Below are 14,977 nucleotides of genomic sequence, written 5' to 3'. Positions count from 1 at the left end.
TATCGTACATGTAACCAGTCGACTCGTGCAACATTTATATTCAACCCCTTTTTTTTTCTCTCACAACCCAAAACCTACAGACGAAAACTCATGATTCCCTTCACCTGAAATCATCTTTTGCTCCTTTCTACATAATTTATGAACATGTTTTAGGAAAAGTATGGAATCGATATCGGATACACCGTCACTCTAGTTTGGGTGTCTTAAATTAATTAATTCCTGAACAGATCCGGTTTTTTGGATAAGTTGCCCCACTTCTCCTGCGCCCTGGGTCTCGAAACAGAAATATCGTCTCTTGTCTGTTTGCGGCTCAATTTCATCGGAGTACCATTGCAGGGTGGATCCCCCGCCGCGATTTGGAATCACTTTGACTGGTAATGGCAACATCATATTCAAGTTGACAATTTCTCAAATTAGACGATGAACAGATGAAAAGTATTTGAAAATTATTATGGGTGATACTAACATGAAGAAACTTATTTTCTTGAGATAGGTTAAACCGTGCTGGGCAGGTTCCGTGGGAGATGCTGAACTACTGACTGCACCTGACTTTGAGGTTGGGGGTGGGTGAAGGGTTGATTATCCCTGCCCGTAAAAACACTTTTATTACTAAAATCAAAGAGAAACACTTCAGAAACACAGAGAAGAAATCTGGTCATGTGGCTTTCTCCCCTGTGTAACCTTCTTTGTGTCATAGGGAGGGAAAGAAAGTACGTGGGCGTACCTCGCGCTTAGTAATTTCAATTTTTTACTCGTGGATACCCAAAAGGAATCTCACGAGTTATTAGGGTGGGTTTCAATATGCAAGTGTGTCACCTAATCAGGTGTAGACCATCTTCGGCTCGCTCATGAAAACAACATGTTGACGTTGTTGCCGAATAAACTATGGGCAACTTTGGGATTGCATTCAGTCACGCCAACTCGTGAGAGAATCCTGGGAACGAAGTTGTCACGCTCACGTTCGCTGCGGAAGCATTAACACTCGTTATTGATTCTATCAGTTTTGTACGTCGTGTATATTATATACTCTACGCTACGAGTATCTCCAATCGTAAGCACAGCTGGAACGGTCTAAATTTTCTTTAGCATGAAGAACCTTTTCTCTAGTAGGACTTGATAGATTGTGCTCGCAGAATGTTGCCAGCAGTGCTCGTATATTTCTAAAATCATGTCAATAATTATGGTAGGTAATTTTAAAATATGCTCATTTTGGCAAAAATTGCATAAATCTTGCTTTTAATTTTCAGTTGAGCTTGCTTTAGCAGCGAGATTCTACAAATGTAAGCGTTTCTTTTTTCTTTTCCTTTTTTTATGTGTGTCCGCCAAAAGGGGTAGTCATGGTCCCAGGCGTTCCTAGCGGAGACCGTGGAAACTGGGGATAAATTTCGAGACGTGACCTACAACATGTCGAGCTTTCTGGAACGGGTCAGTCCACGAATTCTATCGCTTGAAGGCGTTGATTACTTTGGAACAACTGAATACTTAAGTGGTCGAAAAAAAGAAGAATCTTTATGAGCAAAGCTTCAGCGAAACTTCGAAACTGCTTTTAGGACCCAGGTCCCATGAATGTGATAATAAGGGCGTCTTCACATGAGCCCGGTTGACCGTGGTCGAACTCTGCTAAAGGCATTTCCATGATATAGTAAATGACATCGTTAGAAGCTGTAGTGGGCAAAGACGAAGAGCCATTTGAAATCTGCCATGCAGGTCGTCGAGCGATTACCATCGAGTCCGTCGTGAAGGAATACCACCTCTTGAATATTAAATCTAATATACACAGCCTCAGACCTTTCCGATGATAATCCAGCTCCTACCAGGAAATGAGGGTAAGGTCAGAGCGACGGTGCCGTTAACTCGCCTGGCGATGAAAATCAGTCTACAATTGCGATAATCCCGCAAATCGATGATGACGACAAGGAAAACGAAGAGAAAGAAGAAGAAACAGGCAAGAGAAAATTTACACGGGGTCAGCAAGATGAAGACTGTTCTCCCAGGTAGCGACGGTGTGCAGAAGTGACAGTCTGAAGTGACAGTAAGGGCGGACAGCTAAAAAAGATATTGACAGGCAATTGTAACGGAGACTACCTTTTGACGGTATTTTTGATGATTTGTGCTGTAAAGGGAAAAACGCATATGTACAGATAAGCCCAGGCTTTGATAGATTGTGCTAGCATAACACACAAACTGCGTTTACAAACATCAGAAATAACAAACGCATTGTATAACTGATGTTATTCCTTTTAAAACTGAGATGGCCAAAAACCGAGAACATTTGTGCTGGCATTAAATTCTTTTTTGGTAATTTAATTGTCTTTATGTACCTTTTTCCAAGTAATATATCTTTAGCTGAGATGTGGTTAATAACCACCCCCCGATTGCTACACCATTTAATAACTTCTGCCTAAAAACTCTGAGTAATCTGGCAAGAGACAAAAAGGTGTTCATGGGATTCATCCGCCCCATCGCACAGAGAACATCGTGGTGATGAAGAAATACCAATTTTTTAAAAAAAATCATTGGCAGCCAGATATCTGTGTAACAATTTATATTGAAATTCACGTGACTTAGTGTCAAGGGCAACCTGGTAGGGTAAGCTGTAAATTTTTTTTCCAGTTTAAATAATCCTTTTAAAAAAAAAAAACATATTTCTTTTGCGCAGTTGGTTGGACAATTTCTCCGTCTCTAATTTCTTTATAGATGCCTTTTTAGTCAGCATTACTAAATAAAACTTCTTTACCAGATAAAAACAACTGAGTCTGCTCGTGAAGATCGAAAGAAACAAGGTGATCATATCCATAACACTTCAACACATGACGCCAGTCCTTCGGGAGTGCGTCGATCACTGAAAAAAGTTGAAATGCGTCCAATGGGGATAAATTTAACTCCCTAAGCTTCCTCGTTATGATTTTATTGTTCACAGCAATAAGATCCCTTATTCTTACAATTCCTTTATCTACTAATCGTTTGTTGAAAACAGTTTTACCACCAATTAAGATATAACAATTATTCCACAGAATGATCTTTGAAATATCCACTGCATTAATATTGCCTAGACTAACCTTGTTTGCTGAGAAGCATCGCGAAAAATCCTTTAAACATTCCTCATAAAAGCCCGGAAGCTTGATAGGCAGCTTTTTTACATCGAAGTTGCAGCCGAGGATAAATTTGCCTCCTATTGGTTTTAGGTAATGAAGAAGAATAATTTCCCAGCTACTAAGGTCATCACTCGCGTAGCATGAAAATTATGCTATGGTAGCATTAATTTTTGGCATAGCATAATTTTCATGTACTTCTCGGAAAAAGCACTGCTAGCATAATTTTTCACTTTTTTGGCTAGTTTTAAGGCAAAAAAATTGTCCTTTATTGATCATGCAAACAATTGTTTGACCAGAGGTAAGTGTTACCGGCAAATTTAAGCAAATTTAAGTAATCAATTTTCTGTCTTCGTGGGACCTGGGTCCCACAGGAAGTGACGAGCACTTCCCATAGGACTCAGCACATGCGCATAACTGGCTATCTAGTGTCCTTGTACAAAAGGATCGCGGCCTCTGGGAACGAGATTGGTCCGTGTGCCTATTTTTTTAGCCTCCCACGCAGGCGTTTTTAGGGGAGCTCGTTTTTCATCCCTTCCGACACATGGGAAAGGAATGTTGTTTTCGGTTGAGCAGGCGTTTGTGGGGAAGGATGATGGAGGCTAATGTTTGTTAATGTTTATAGTTTTCAGAGAATGAATTAATTATGCACTCTTAAGTTTTCTACATGTAAATAAGGTAAATGTACTTGCCATTTACTTGTTTGTTGCATAGTTATTGAGGTATTTTTATCAAATTTGAAGTAAAAGTAGAAGCATAGTTTCTGCATATTTTGCTAAAATGAGTATAGTTAACAAAAACTAGCATAATAATTGGCATAATTTCAGAAAGATAGGATCACTTCTAGTAGCCAGATGCTAGTGACGGGCTCCTGTATTAGCATATTATGCTACTTTTGCGAGCAATCTGGCAAAGCCTAGATATACCTTGTCTAAAATTTTTGGATGAGGGATGGGTGATATTGGGATGGGGGCTTGACAAGTGTAATAATTTTTATGCTTGTATCGAGGGTCCACAATAGGGGTTCTCAAATCCCGCTTTCCCGCCTTTTTATCTTCTCAATCCCGCCATCCCGCCCTATTTTACGCCCGAATCCCGATCCCGTCCCATTTTTTTACGAGATTTTTTGCTTGATTATTGAAATAGACGTTATGTAAGACTTACCTTCTCCTGATCTAACAATTGTCAATTTTGATGGTCAAGGCCCGGGGGGGGGGGGGGTACGGCCATATATGGGCTCTATAGGTATGTGCCGCTGTGAAGGGTATGGTTTTCAAGCAGTTTACTCTAGGATAGGGTATATAAATCAGAGCGTTTGGCTCTAGAACAGGGTATCATTTTTCAGGAAACTGGTCAGTTGGTTAAAGATTTTATCTAGACCAGGGAAACAGCTACTCTAGGATAGGGGGGATTTGGGGAGTTTACTCTAGTATAGGGTAGCAAAATTCAGCTGAACTAGCTCTGTTATAGGTTAAGGGTTCCATGGTCCCAGCGGCACATCCCCACCCAGAAATTCCTAAAGTACCCCCCCCCCGGGGGTCAAGGTCCTCAACATCACAATAAGCGACCGTAACTTTATTTTCTGTTTTGCTTATTTTTTCGTCCGCGCATCGGTACATGTTTACTTCGATATTTTAAGTCTTGTATTTTTGGAGTTAGGTAGACTGATGCTATCTGTCTGTCTCACGATGATTCAACTGTTTTGCTGCTAGTTTCCATCAGCCGATGAAGCCAATTCTGGCAATTGTTTATGTGGAGTGTAGGACATGGAAAACGTATTTAAACACCCTGGTTGTAAAGATTGAGAAAATGGTCTCTTTTATAAAAACATAAACGTGCTATTGAATCGAATAGCACGACCAAATGCGGACACCCTTTCAAGCAGGATATTTGCTTCTCCATCCAAAGTGGCTACCCTTTGAAGATCGTAGCACGGGATAAAGTCCATTGATATCCCAGGTTACCGTATAATAGATCCTGAAAGATCTATTACAAGGATAATGAAGTCGATGAAACTCAGATTTCTTTTGACTCTTCTTGAACTCTTAAACTCAGGTCGACTCACCTGACTGTTTCTTTTAAAACTTTCAAGGTCTTCACTTACCTTGAAACCGGAGCTCTAATTTTTTTTTTTTCGGAAGAAACGCATTACATGTATTCCCACTGGCACCTTCTACGTAATACAGAGCTACCACATTGTCGTCATCGTTCACTTCCATCAGTTCTGGTGTGGCCATACCGTGGCCAGACTGACGTAACAAACGCTCAGTTCAAAGGATCGTCCAGGTCCGACCGGTCCGTCCAGGTAAAAACAGAAAAGGTCAAATCCGTCAACAAAACAGGAGTCAGTGCTGATCAATGCAGGATCTTAATGAACTTAACCTCTAACCTCAGTGATTTGATACCTCTTTCCGAGTGACGAAAACGACGAAAATAGCAAAACCGGAAAAGACGAACAACACACAAAGGTGATAATGGGCAGGCAATTTGACAATTTGACAGGCTTTACTTTCTTTTGACACTCGTAGCTTGAATACAAAGGCGCTATACACACTAAAGAACCATTTTCTTTCAGTCGACGCTAATAAACAAACTAAATTCCCGTATCCCACTATTTTTCTCTTACGATTCCCGCATCCCATCCCCATAAAAATAGGAAATCCTGCTCCCGCTAGTTATTAAAATTCCTGCATCCCGCTCCTGTTTTCAGCTTGCATCCCAAGTATCACCACAAAATATAGCCAAATCCCGCATCCCGCCAAACCTATTGTGAGAGTAGTCACGTGGTCGAACTCGACCAAAGGCATTTCCATGGTATAATACATGACGTTGTTAATCCAACCAAACGGCACGTGCACTCAAAAAGATCATATTTGAAAGATGGAGGTTCTTCCAGCGGAGCTTCATCCTCACGTCGACGCCATCGATATCGAAGAAGGTTTCTGTTGTTTTCTTCGTCAACATTTAATTCAATGATTTTCGTTGTCCAATCTCTCTAAATAATCTGCCATTTACTTGCAGACGGCACTCTAGCAGTCGCCTCCTCAGCGCTAACAGGTCGAAAATGGAATGGTTCGTTATGGTTGTTCAAAGATCGTGCTAAAGCGCCTGATGTTAATTACTGCAGTGCTGGGTGTTCTACTGAATCAGGAACCACAGATATTAAATGGATCGATTCCAGGAGATTGGTCCTTGGATGTGATTCGGGGAATGTTGACATTTGGTGTCTTAGTGGGAGCTTTCAAAGCTTGGAAAACATTGCATCGTTGACGGAACATGACAACTCAGTTTCGTCTGTTAGTGTGGATTGCATTAAGAGTAAAATTGTTAGTGCTGGCTGGGATAGAAGGTTTGTAATAGTTTAGTGTTTTATCTTTTTTTCTTTCGCTCGCTTGGGTCGTTTCCATAGTGAAAAAATTGTTAAATTTATTTATATGAGGATCTCTTGAAGCTGAGATGAAAAAACACAAATGTATGCAGATCGAGGAGAATGTAATGAGGCTTCGTTGGATACCAGCATTTTTCCTCTCAGCAGTTTCAAGATATGCACAGATCTTTTTCTCGCAGATTTTCTTTAAAAGTCTTAAAAAAGCAACTGTCGAAATCTGAAGTTAGTCGAGTTGTTTTCTGGTCTCTGTCTGGCCATAAAGTGCTAAAGCTTACCACAAAACCGTTCACAGGTCGTGCACTTCGCGGACTTCTGATAAATGCCAGATGCAAAATATTAGCTTGCCAAGTTCAGGCATGCACGGAAAGCAAAATTTGGAGGCTTTTGGGTTTAAAAGTTAACTTTTTCTCTTCGCTTTCTCTCCTTCCCTCTTTCTCTTTTCTTGCCTCAGTTTTTTGAGCTTACTGGCTTATAGCCAGTAGCTTTACTCTTTTTGTCCGGCCTCCTTGACCGAATCATGGTCATTCTGGTATTGAAATCACAAGTGGTAGATGGGACATGGATCCTCATGGGCAGTTACGGGCGGTCCAGGGGCAGATGGGTTGAGACAAGAGGCTTTATTTGATTACCCTGAATTTTTTCTGAAATTATGCAAGTAGATTTTTTGGAAAAAATTGCTGCTACCACAAATGAAGACTGCTCATCACCAATCTTCACATTCTTTGAAAGGCTTCTGGTCTAAAGGCTGTTCAAGGCATAAGATAGTGAAATTTATTGCATACCCTTTTTAAGACTCATAAGCCTGAAAACCGTGGTGTGTTTCAGCGATGCCCCCTGTGTATGATCTGGTGAAAACAGAGTGCCATTCTGTGTATACAACTCTGTCACCTTAGATCTTGTGAAAGTAGGTTGTTAGAGTCACAAGAAGAAGTGGAAAAACTAAACTCACTAGGAGTGGAAACAAACATTGTTTATCCTTCCCCTTTTGCTTTCAACTCTGATAATCTGTCATAAGTGGAGTCAGAAGAAGATGGAAACATTCTGTTATTGTGACTTATTTATTCCTCTGAGCTTTTGTTTTGCTTTGTTTTGTTTTTTTGTTCACCAGCTTTTCTGGACACAGGCCCGCCCAGAGGGAATAGGCATGAATGACACTCCCATGCGAGGAACTATCCCTACCCAATCCCACAACCGGTATAGGTTGGCCACACCACCAGGGTCTATGACCCCTTACACTTTTCAAACCATGGTGTGGGTTCTTCAAGAACAGATCAGTGAAAGTGCTGTGAGATGGGACCTACGGCTTTTCATCCTTATCTGAGAAAACTAGAAAGTCTAACGATTTGCAGATATCATTACAAAGGCAGCACTTTCTTAGTTATTTAAAGACCCTGAGTGTTGGTGAAGCCAAGGTTTTTGACTCTGCTTATGACTCCGATTCTTTTTTTTTTCTACTGGGCTATAAAAACTTTTACACCTTAAGTTACAACTCTATCACTAGTGAAAACAAGTCTTTTTTAAAAATTACATATATGGGATTATGGAGAAATGTTTTGAATGAAACAACTAGGGTGGAAATTCTCTCAAGGATGTGAATGATGCCACTATTTATTTCAATTTATGGATTAACCTTAATCTTTTTTATCCAAACTGTTCTCAAATACAAAATGCACCCATGTCTAGGATGCTTTCAGTATTGCTGATCCTTACAGTATCCCGGAAGCATGACACAGCTTGCTACTGAGTTTCCGGGTACCCAAATAAATGCTAGAGTTGTTCTTAGGCCAGTATTCTATTTCAAATTTTGATCTTAAAAACAGTTGATTAGAATGCAACTCCAGTGATATAATAGCAGAGAACTTCAACTTAATGCTCATTGATAATTATAATTTTTAAATGACTATACGTTATTCTTGACTTGTCCTTTCAGTATCAAAGTATGGGATATTGAACAAGAAAGATGCATAAAATCTTACAGAGGTACATGATGTCTTGTTTACATAGGTCTGCTATTAATACTCCAACTTCTGTTTCTTACTTGTTCTAACCCTGTAGAAAAAAGAACTCCTCTGTCGTCCCTGGAAGGAGCACTGATCATAACAGAAAGGCTTAGAATTGATGAATATTATACAGCTGTAAGGTGTTTGTTACTTAAAATGGTGTTATCTATTGAGCAAGAACATGCCCTTGGATGGGGTGGTAGCCTGCTAAGCTAGCATTGAATTGTGTTCAGTATAGTAGTACTGTGAGTGTACTCCCACATGTGGGCATACCAATGTAACTTCTCACCAGGGAATAATTTCAGGCAGCACTTCAAATTTTCGAAGATTTGAAGCCTCTAATTATTACTGCCATTTGCAATAAAACATTCATATAATCTTCAGATATTTTTCCATGAGTTTATCAGATGATGTGTTTTTTTTTTATGGTGTGCTGATATTTAATTTGTAGGTCACAGTGACATGGTATGGAGCACTGCTTACAGCAGAACTCAACAAGATTTGTTTGTGTCAGTGTCGCAGGTTTGTCTCCATCAAAACTATTTTTCTTTCCTGATCTTCGGAAAACAGTGGGCAACATGTCACTCTAACACATTGCAGTGACAAACCACTCCTTGTGAACAGTTTGGGCAACAAGTTGCAGCAACACAATGAAGGGCCAAATGGTGCTATGTGTACTGGAGAATTTTTGTAAAATTCTTTATTTTTGCAACAGAATTCTTTTACTGTGACAAGTTGCATGAGATCAAATTAGTTTGAATTTATGTGGGCTTTCACAGAGTGTTGCTGTAACGTGTTAATGTGACTTGTCACCTAGTTTGTGCCTACCTTTAAATTCTTCTTTTTCTCAGCTCTGCAGTGTCATGTACAAACTGACCTTTTGTCAAGAAAAGGACTTTTTCATATAAGTGCACAGCCTTTCCTTTATAATGAAATGTTCATTACAGGGCTGTTCTTCACATCCATTCATATTCAGTAATACTTTTTAAATCATGAAAACTGAGAATTTTTTTTTCTGTAATTGCAGGATGGGCGGGTTATTCTTTGGGATACAAGAGCTCCGAAAATTGCTTCCAAGTTGTCAGGTTAGTATTATACCAAAGTTAGACCAGTATTAAGTTAACTAGTGAAAGTCAGAGATTATACATATAGGAGTGCATTCAATTGCTCTTTTGAGTTCAAAAATACATCTGTGACATGTTTTCTTTCAAATAATACTGTTTTCATGTTATTGTTTGTTCTAGGGCAGCTTTTTTGACAATTTCTTGATGTTGCAGATGATGCAACCCTGATGACCACCAAATGAAAAGCAACTGATCATTTTCATACCAGAACTCCATGATTAACCAACCAACGATACTTCTTGAACACCTAGAAATACCCCTTTTAAACATTTTTTCCCGTTTAGATTCCACCCAGTACAACAGTATTCCACGATGTGTAGATTGGAGTCCATTAGACCATAATGTTCTTGCAATTGGTAGGTGTTAAAATAATTGTCCCACCCTGGGACAAAAAGAGGTCGCTAACACGTGGTAACTGAAAAATTGTTGTAGTGACTGTCATTTGACCAGATTGAGGTCAAAAATATGATTTTTCTAGTTCTGACAAACCTGACAATCACACTACTGAAGGAAAAGGAGAATGATTTGAAAATAGAGAGAGAGAGGAGAACAGAAGAAGGAAAAGAAAAAACTGAGAAGGCAGTTGTCACAATCTTAGATATTGGCTTTATTAGAGATGACTATGATGACATTAACTGGTTGGAAATGAGAAAAGAAGGACTTTTGGGGAGAAACATTTTCAAAAACCCAGAGCTATTGTAGATGATTCTCCAAAACGAGATGGTCCAAAGCCAAATGACATGAAATGAAGTTTGCTTGTCCAAAATGGCAGTTTTGAAAGGCTGGCAGAATTCTTTGGAAACAACTTAAGCTGGATTGTTGAAAACGTGGCTGCCAAAAATTGTAGCTGTTAATATAAAATGCAAAAAAGCAAGTTTTTTACGTGTAATAAGCCCGGAAATCACCCCACAGAAGTAAAGTGAAAGGAAAAATGGAGTGAGCGAGGAGAAGCGAAACAAGCAATGCCCACACTCTTAGTTTTTACAATAGCTAGTTTGGAGAAATTATTTATGGACCAAGTTTGTTTGAATGGCATGCCAGATGTCAAGGCTCTTAAAGCCAAATTTGAACTTGAAAGCCATTATTGCCCTTCTACTTGGTGAGAGGTGCACATATATATAAAATTAACTGTCTTTTGTGAATTTTGATTTTGGCTCTAATGTGGGCAGTGAGATATTTGAGCTTATATTCTACCAGCAGTTCCCTTTGTAACTGTATTTATCATTTATGCTTCAGGTTTTGAAGATGGTTCAGTCTGCCTTCATAAAATCCTTAATGCTAGACAACCTGTTATAGCTTACTGTCCCCATGAACGAGCTGTGAACAAATTAGCTTTCTCTCCTAGAAGGTAGGTGAACTTATTTTACTTGATTCTAATTTCCCTCTTTCCTCATACATTAAGAAAGCAGGAAGTAAAACCTGTCAATGCACACCGAGCCAAAGCTGTTCACCCCCACGCTTGAAACTTTATAATATTATTATATGGCTACATTAGGAGGTACTCTCTGACTGGCTGTTTTCCTGTAAAGACCGGGCATTACTAGCCAGGGCTGAGTTGCTGAAAGCATGGTTAGCGTTAACTATTGGTTAAGCAGTATCAAAACCAATACGTTGTCAAGCTATTAAACGCTGGTTAATGCTAACCATGCTTCGAGCAACTGGGCCCAGGTGTCCAAGGCATTTAAGATGATAGTGGACATCCTTATGCAAGCCCTAGGATTTCACGGTAACAAAAGTTTCTGGTACCGTGTTGTTACCATGGTCTTAAAATAACAGAACCAAAAAATAGTTTCTTAGTGCCATTTTCAGCCTTAGGGATCCATTTACTTTTTCACACAGATACTATATTAAACTTTTTAGGTCAATTCTTTAGTTACAACTCATATACGAAACTGAAATGTTTCACATCTGTCAGTTCCATCTTGAATCATTCCCAAATAGTATTATACTTTAATGGTTTATGGCTTCCAGGGCCAAGAAAAAAATATATGACTTTGAAAATTAAAAACATTTACAGGATGGGTACTCATGAGTTTTCATGGAACCAGAACAAAATGTTGCTGATCGTTTCTCATGATCTCTGGGCACAGAACCAAAAAATTGTTTTCCATGGGAAATGAAATCCTAAGGCTTGCTTATGGACATCCATGGTATGGTCGATTGAGAGCTGTCAAAAAGGGTATCTGCTGATCAGTGTCACCTGACTGTATCATGGGCTCAAGTGTACAATTCATTGAGGTGACGCGGGTTTTTTTTAAGTCATCCACTGATCGGTTGGTTTTAACTGATCGCAGGCTCAGGTCCGTAATGAAAAGGCAATGTAATAAATAACTTATTAATTTCGTCCATTTGGTCATCACTTCGGCCTTGGTGTATTGACCTCGCTATCGTTCGGTCAATACATCAAGGCGTCGGGCCCAGATTTCCTGTATTGACTTCACTTTAGGTTAATAAGTGGTATGTAGTAGAGGTGTCTGTGTACTACTCAATGACCACTGCCCAATAACCACTTCCCCCCTAACGTGATTATAGTCCATAGGAGGATCCCCTCCCCCCAGCCCCTGAAGGGACGACAATGTGGAGGAAAGTTTCTCTCACTGCTAATGAAAAACAATACGATGACAGCCGAGCCAAGGAAAAAGAAGCTGGCCAACCTCAAGATTCGGAAGTCTAACCTGTTAACTACTCAACCATAAGGAACAAAGGAAAAATGTTAATTTAATGTGATGACATGTATTGCAAATAATTATTGCAAATAGCCACACGTAAATTATATTGTAGGAGAGGGGAACAAAGACTCAAGGCTAAAGATATTCTATTTGTGTTAAACTTTTATGCAGTTGTTTATTGATGTAACTTTAATTAACTAAAAGCTCCTTCTTTTCATAAATATATAGCCCTGATTGGCTTGCGTCTGTATCAGACGATATGTGGGTTCATGTACAGGATTGCATTCATAATACAACTGTGTAAGTATTAATACAGCAGACTGAACACATCTCACGTAACTCTGAATATGACAGACTTACATTAACTCAACGTAGACTTCTTAGAACATGACCATTTTTTGTTTCGGTTTGAGATTTAATCTGGCATTAAAAACTTCTGTAATAAGCTATGCATGTACAGTGTAAGCGACTGTAGGAATTACGAGGTCGACTGAGCCGAAAGTGCGAAACTTTGCTGATACAACACCATCCAACATTGTTGGACCCACAGTAACAGCCCTTCACTCTTACCTTCACAGTCTCAGAAGTGATGAGCACACAGAGGTGGTACGGGGCCTGGCCTGGAGCCCAGTAGATGACACTTTGTACACAAGTGGCTGGGGACAGCAGATATTTAGCCACGCCTTTGACAATGGCGAACCATCAGACCTTAATGTCGAAACCAGCAAATCACAAGCTACTTCGGTCTGTATGGACATTTTCAACGGCGATGTTAACGGTAATGGAATGTCTCAAGATGAGGAAAATGGCGTTGAAACAATGGAGGTAGAAGGGCCAGAACAGATTCAAAAGACTTTACCCTCTAAAGTGGAAACAGATAGCGCCATTGTGACTGCTGCCAGCTAGCACCTAACTTATTGTGCATAAATAGAGTACTAAAGTGATGACGTCATAAAAGTGAAATTTCTGAAATTATGGGATTTGTCAGGATTTTCTGAAAGAACAATGTCTAAGAGGCCTACTTGCCAAAAATGAGCATTTGGGGGCAAATTGTCTCTGAGATTGTAGCCCAGTTATGCTTACAAAACTCCATACAAACCCTTCTAATTTTTTTTTGGGTCGACCCAAAAAAAATTTAGAAGGGTTTGTATGGAGTTTTGTAAGCATAACTGGGCTACAATCTCAGAGACAATTTGTCCCCAAATGCTCATTTTTGGCAAGTAGGCCTCTTGGACATTGTTCTTTCAGAATATCCTGACAAATCCCATAATTTCAGAAAATTTCATTTTTATGACGTCACACTTTAGTACTCTATTCCAATGCTATAATAATAACATGGAAAACTCTTTCAACGCGAAGGCGCAAAGGGCAAAAAAAGAGATGAGGAGAGAACTCATTCGAGCCCCTGGAAGGGTTTGCTACTCTTTTTTGAATGATTTTTGTTCTTCTCTAAGTGTTTACTCTCGCGAGCTAAAGCCCCTACTATATTGAGGAACAAACACTAACATGGAAAATACTGCCCAAAAGCTTTCATTTCAGCGACCTAGTTTCTCTTGACATAGTCACCAAAACAGTTTGACGCTGTGGATGAAAATCCCGATGCCAGGAGTGCTTAGTTCACTGATTTGTTTGCTAGTTCCATGTTATCGGGTTGCGATCATCTGCTCGAAACAAACTTTGCCCTTCGACTTCTCTGTGGGAAAGGAGATTGTTGTATCCGTGTGGCATCACAGGCCGCCCAAGCTCATGTCACTGGAGTAGAGAACATGGCAAAAATATAAGACTCTGTATGGGGAAATTTGTGATATGCTCAATACTATAAAATTCTCAATAAAAATAACTTACTAGGCCCCTTATAACGTGAGAGGAAAGGGATTAGCATTTTGTCAGATCTCCTCTTCGGAAATGCTAATGTCAGAGGTTTTGCCTCCCGTTTTTAACTCAGCAAAGCTACATGTAAATGCGAGGAGCGCAATGGGTTCATATATGTGTATCGCCCAATCATTTTGGGCCTACAAAATTGGCCTTCTCCCGGTCGCTATTAAAGTCACTATCAACGTCGACTTTAAAAAACAGTCTCCTTTATTCTGAAGTGTTTAGTGTATTAAGTTGAATGTATTTCACAGATGACAGTAAACACTATAATCGGGTGTTAGGTAAAGGATCACAATACCCTGAAATGGAAAACCTCGTTCATTTGACAAATCAGGAAGCCGAGAGCGAGTGACGTCAAGGAAAAAAGGATATATATTTTTTTGGAGTTGGCAGGTGTTTAGCGTAGATTTTTCTTTCCTCCTTGAAGTTCGATGAATTTGTAGAAATTTGCAGTACTGTTGTTCTTGATTTTACGGTGCAAGTTGGGAATTTTAATTTTTGATAATTGACTTTTGGGTAATATGACCTTCAACCCAAGCAAAGCGGCATATATTGTAATTGGTTAATTGGCTAGACCAGTTAAATTGCTCTACGGCAAAACCCAGCGACTATATTTTTCCAAGTTAGCCTAAACAGGTTCTCACATAAATGGTCGTTTGCATTAGTTTAGCCTACTTAGGTTCTTAAATAGGTTCTTCTTTTCTGAAGAAAAAAAAACCAATATAGCGAAGAGCATCAAGTGGTTCAGCTTATTCCTCATATAAAATCTGCATACATTACATTACAGTTGGAGTGATAAGGCACCAATGTCTCCAAAGAGGATTCTGAA

At 39.5% G+C, this 14,977-nt stretch overlaps 1 protein-coding gene across 1 annotated transcript; it reads left to right on the top strand.

The window, feature by feature from the left end:
• Positions 1 to 5,910: 5,910 nt before the first annotated feature.
• On the top strand, positions 5,911 to 14,346 carry LOC140932981 (methylosome protein WDR77-like). Its single transcript, XM_073382488.1, has 10 exons — positions 5,911 to 6,030; positions 6,114 to 6,441; positions 8,411 to 8,460; positions 8,932 to 9,002; positions 9,508 to 9,565; positions 9,889 to 9,960; positions 10,841 to 10,952; positions 12,502 to 12,573; positions 12,852 to 13,202; positions 13,589 to 14,346. The coding sequence occupies exons 1-9, from the start codon at positions 5,973 to 5,975 to the stop codon at positions 13,177 to 13,179; spliced, it is 1,149 nt and encodes a 382-aa protein (XP_073238589.1). The 5' UTR covers positions 5,911 to 5,972; the 3' UTR covers positions 13,180 to 13,202; positions 13,589 to 14,346.
• Positions 14,347 to 14,977: the final 631 nt, after the last annotated feature.

Source organism: Porites lutea, chromosome 4 (genome assembly GCF_958299795.1).
Source record: "Porites lutea chromosome 4, jaPorLute2.1, whole genome shotgun sequence".
Classification (NCBI taxonomy): domain Eukaryota; kingdom Metazoa; phylum Cnidaria; class Anthozoa; order Scleractinia; family Poritidae; genus Porites; species Porites lutea.
This window is presented reverse-complemented; position numbering and strand designations above follow the sequence as displayed.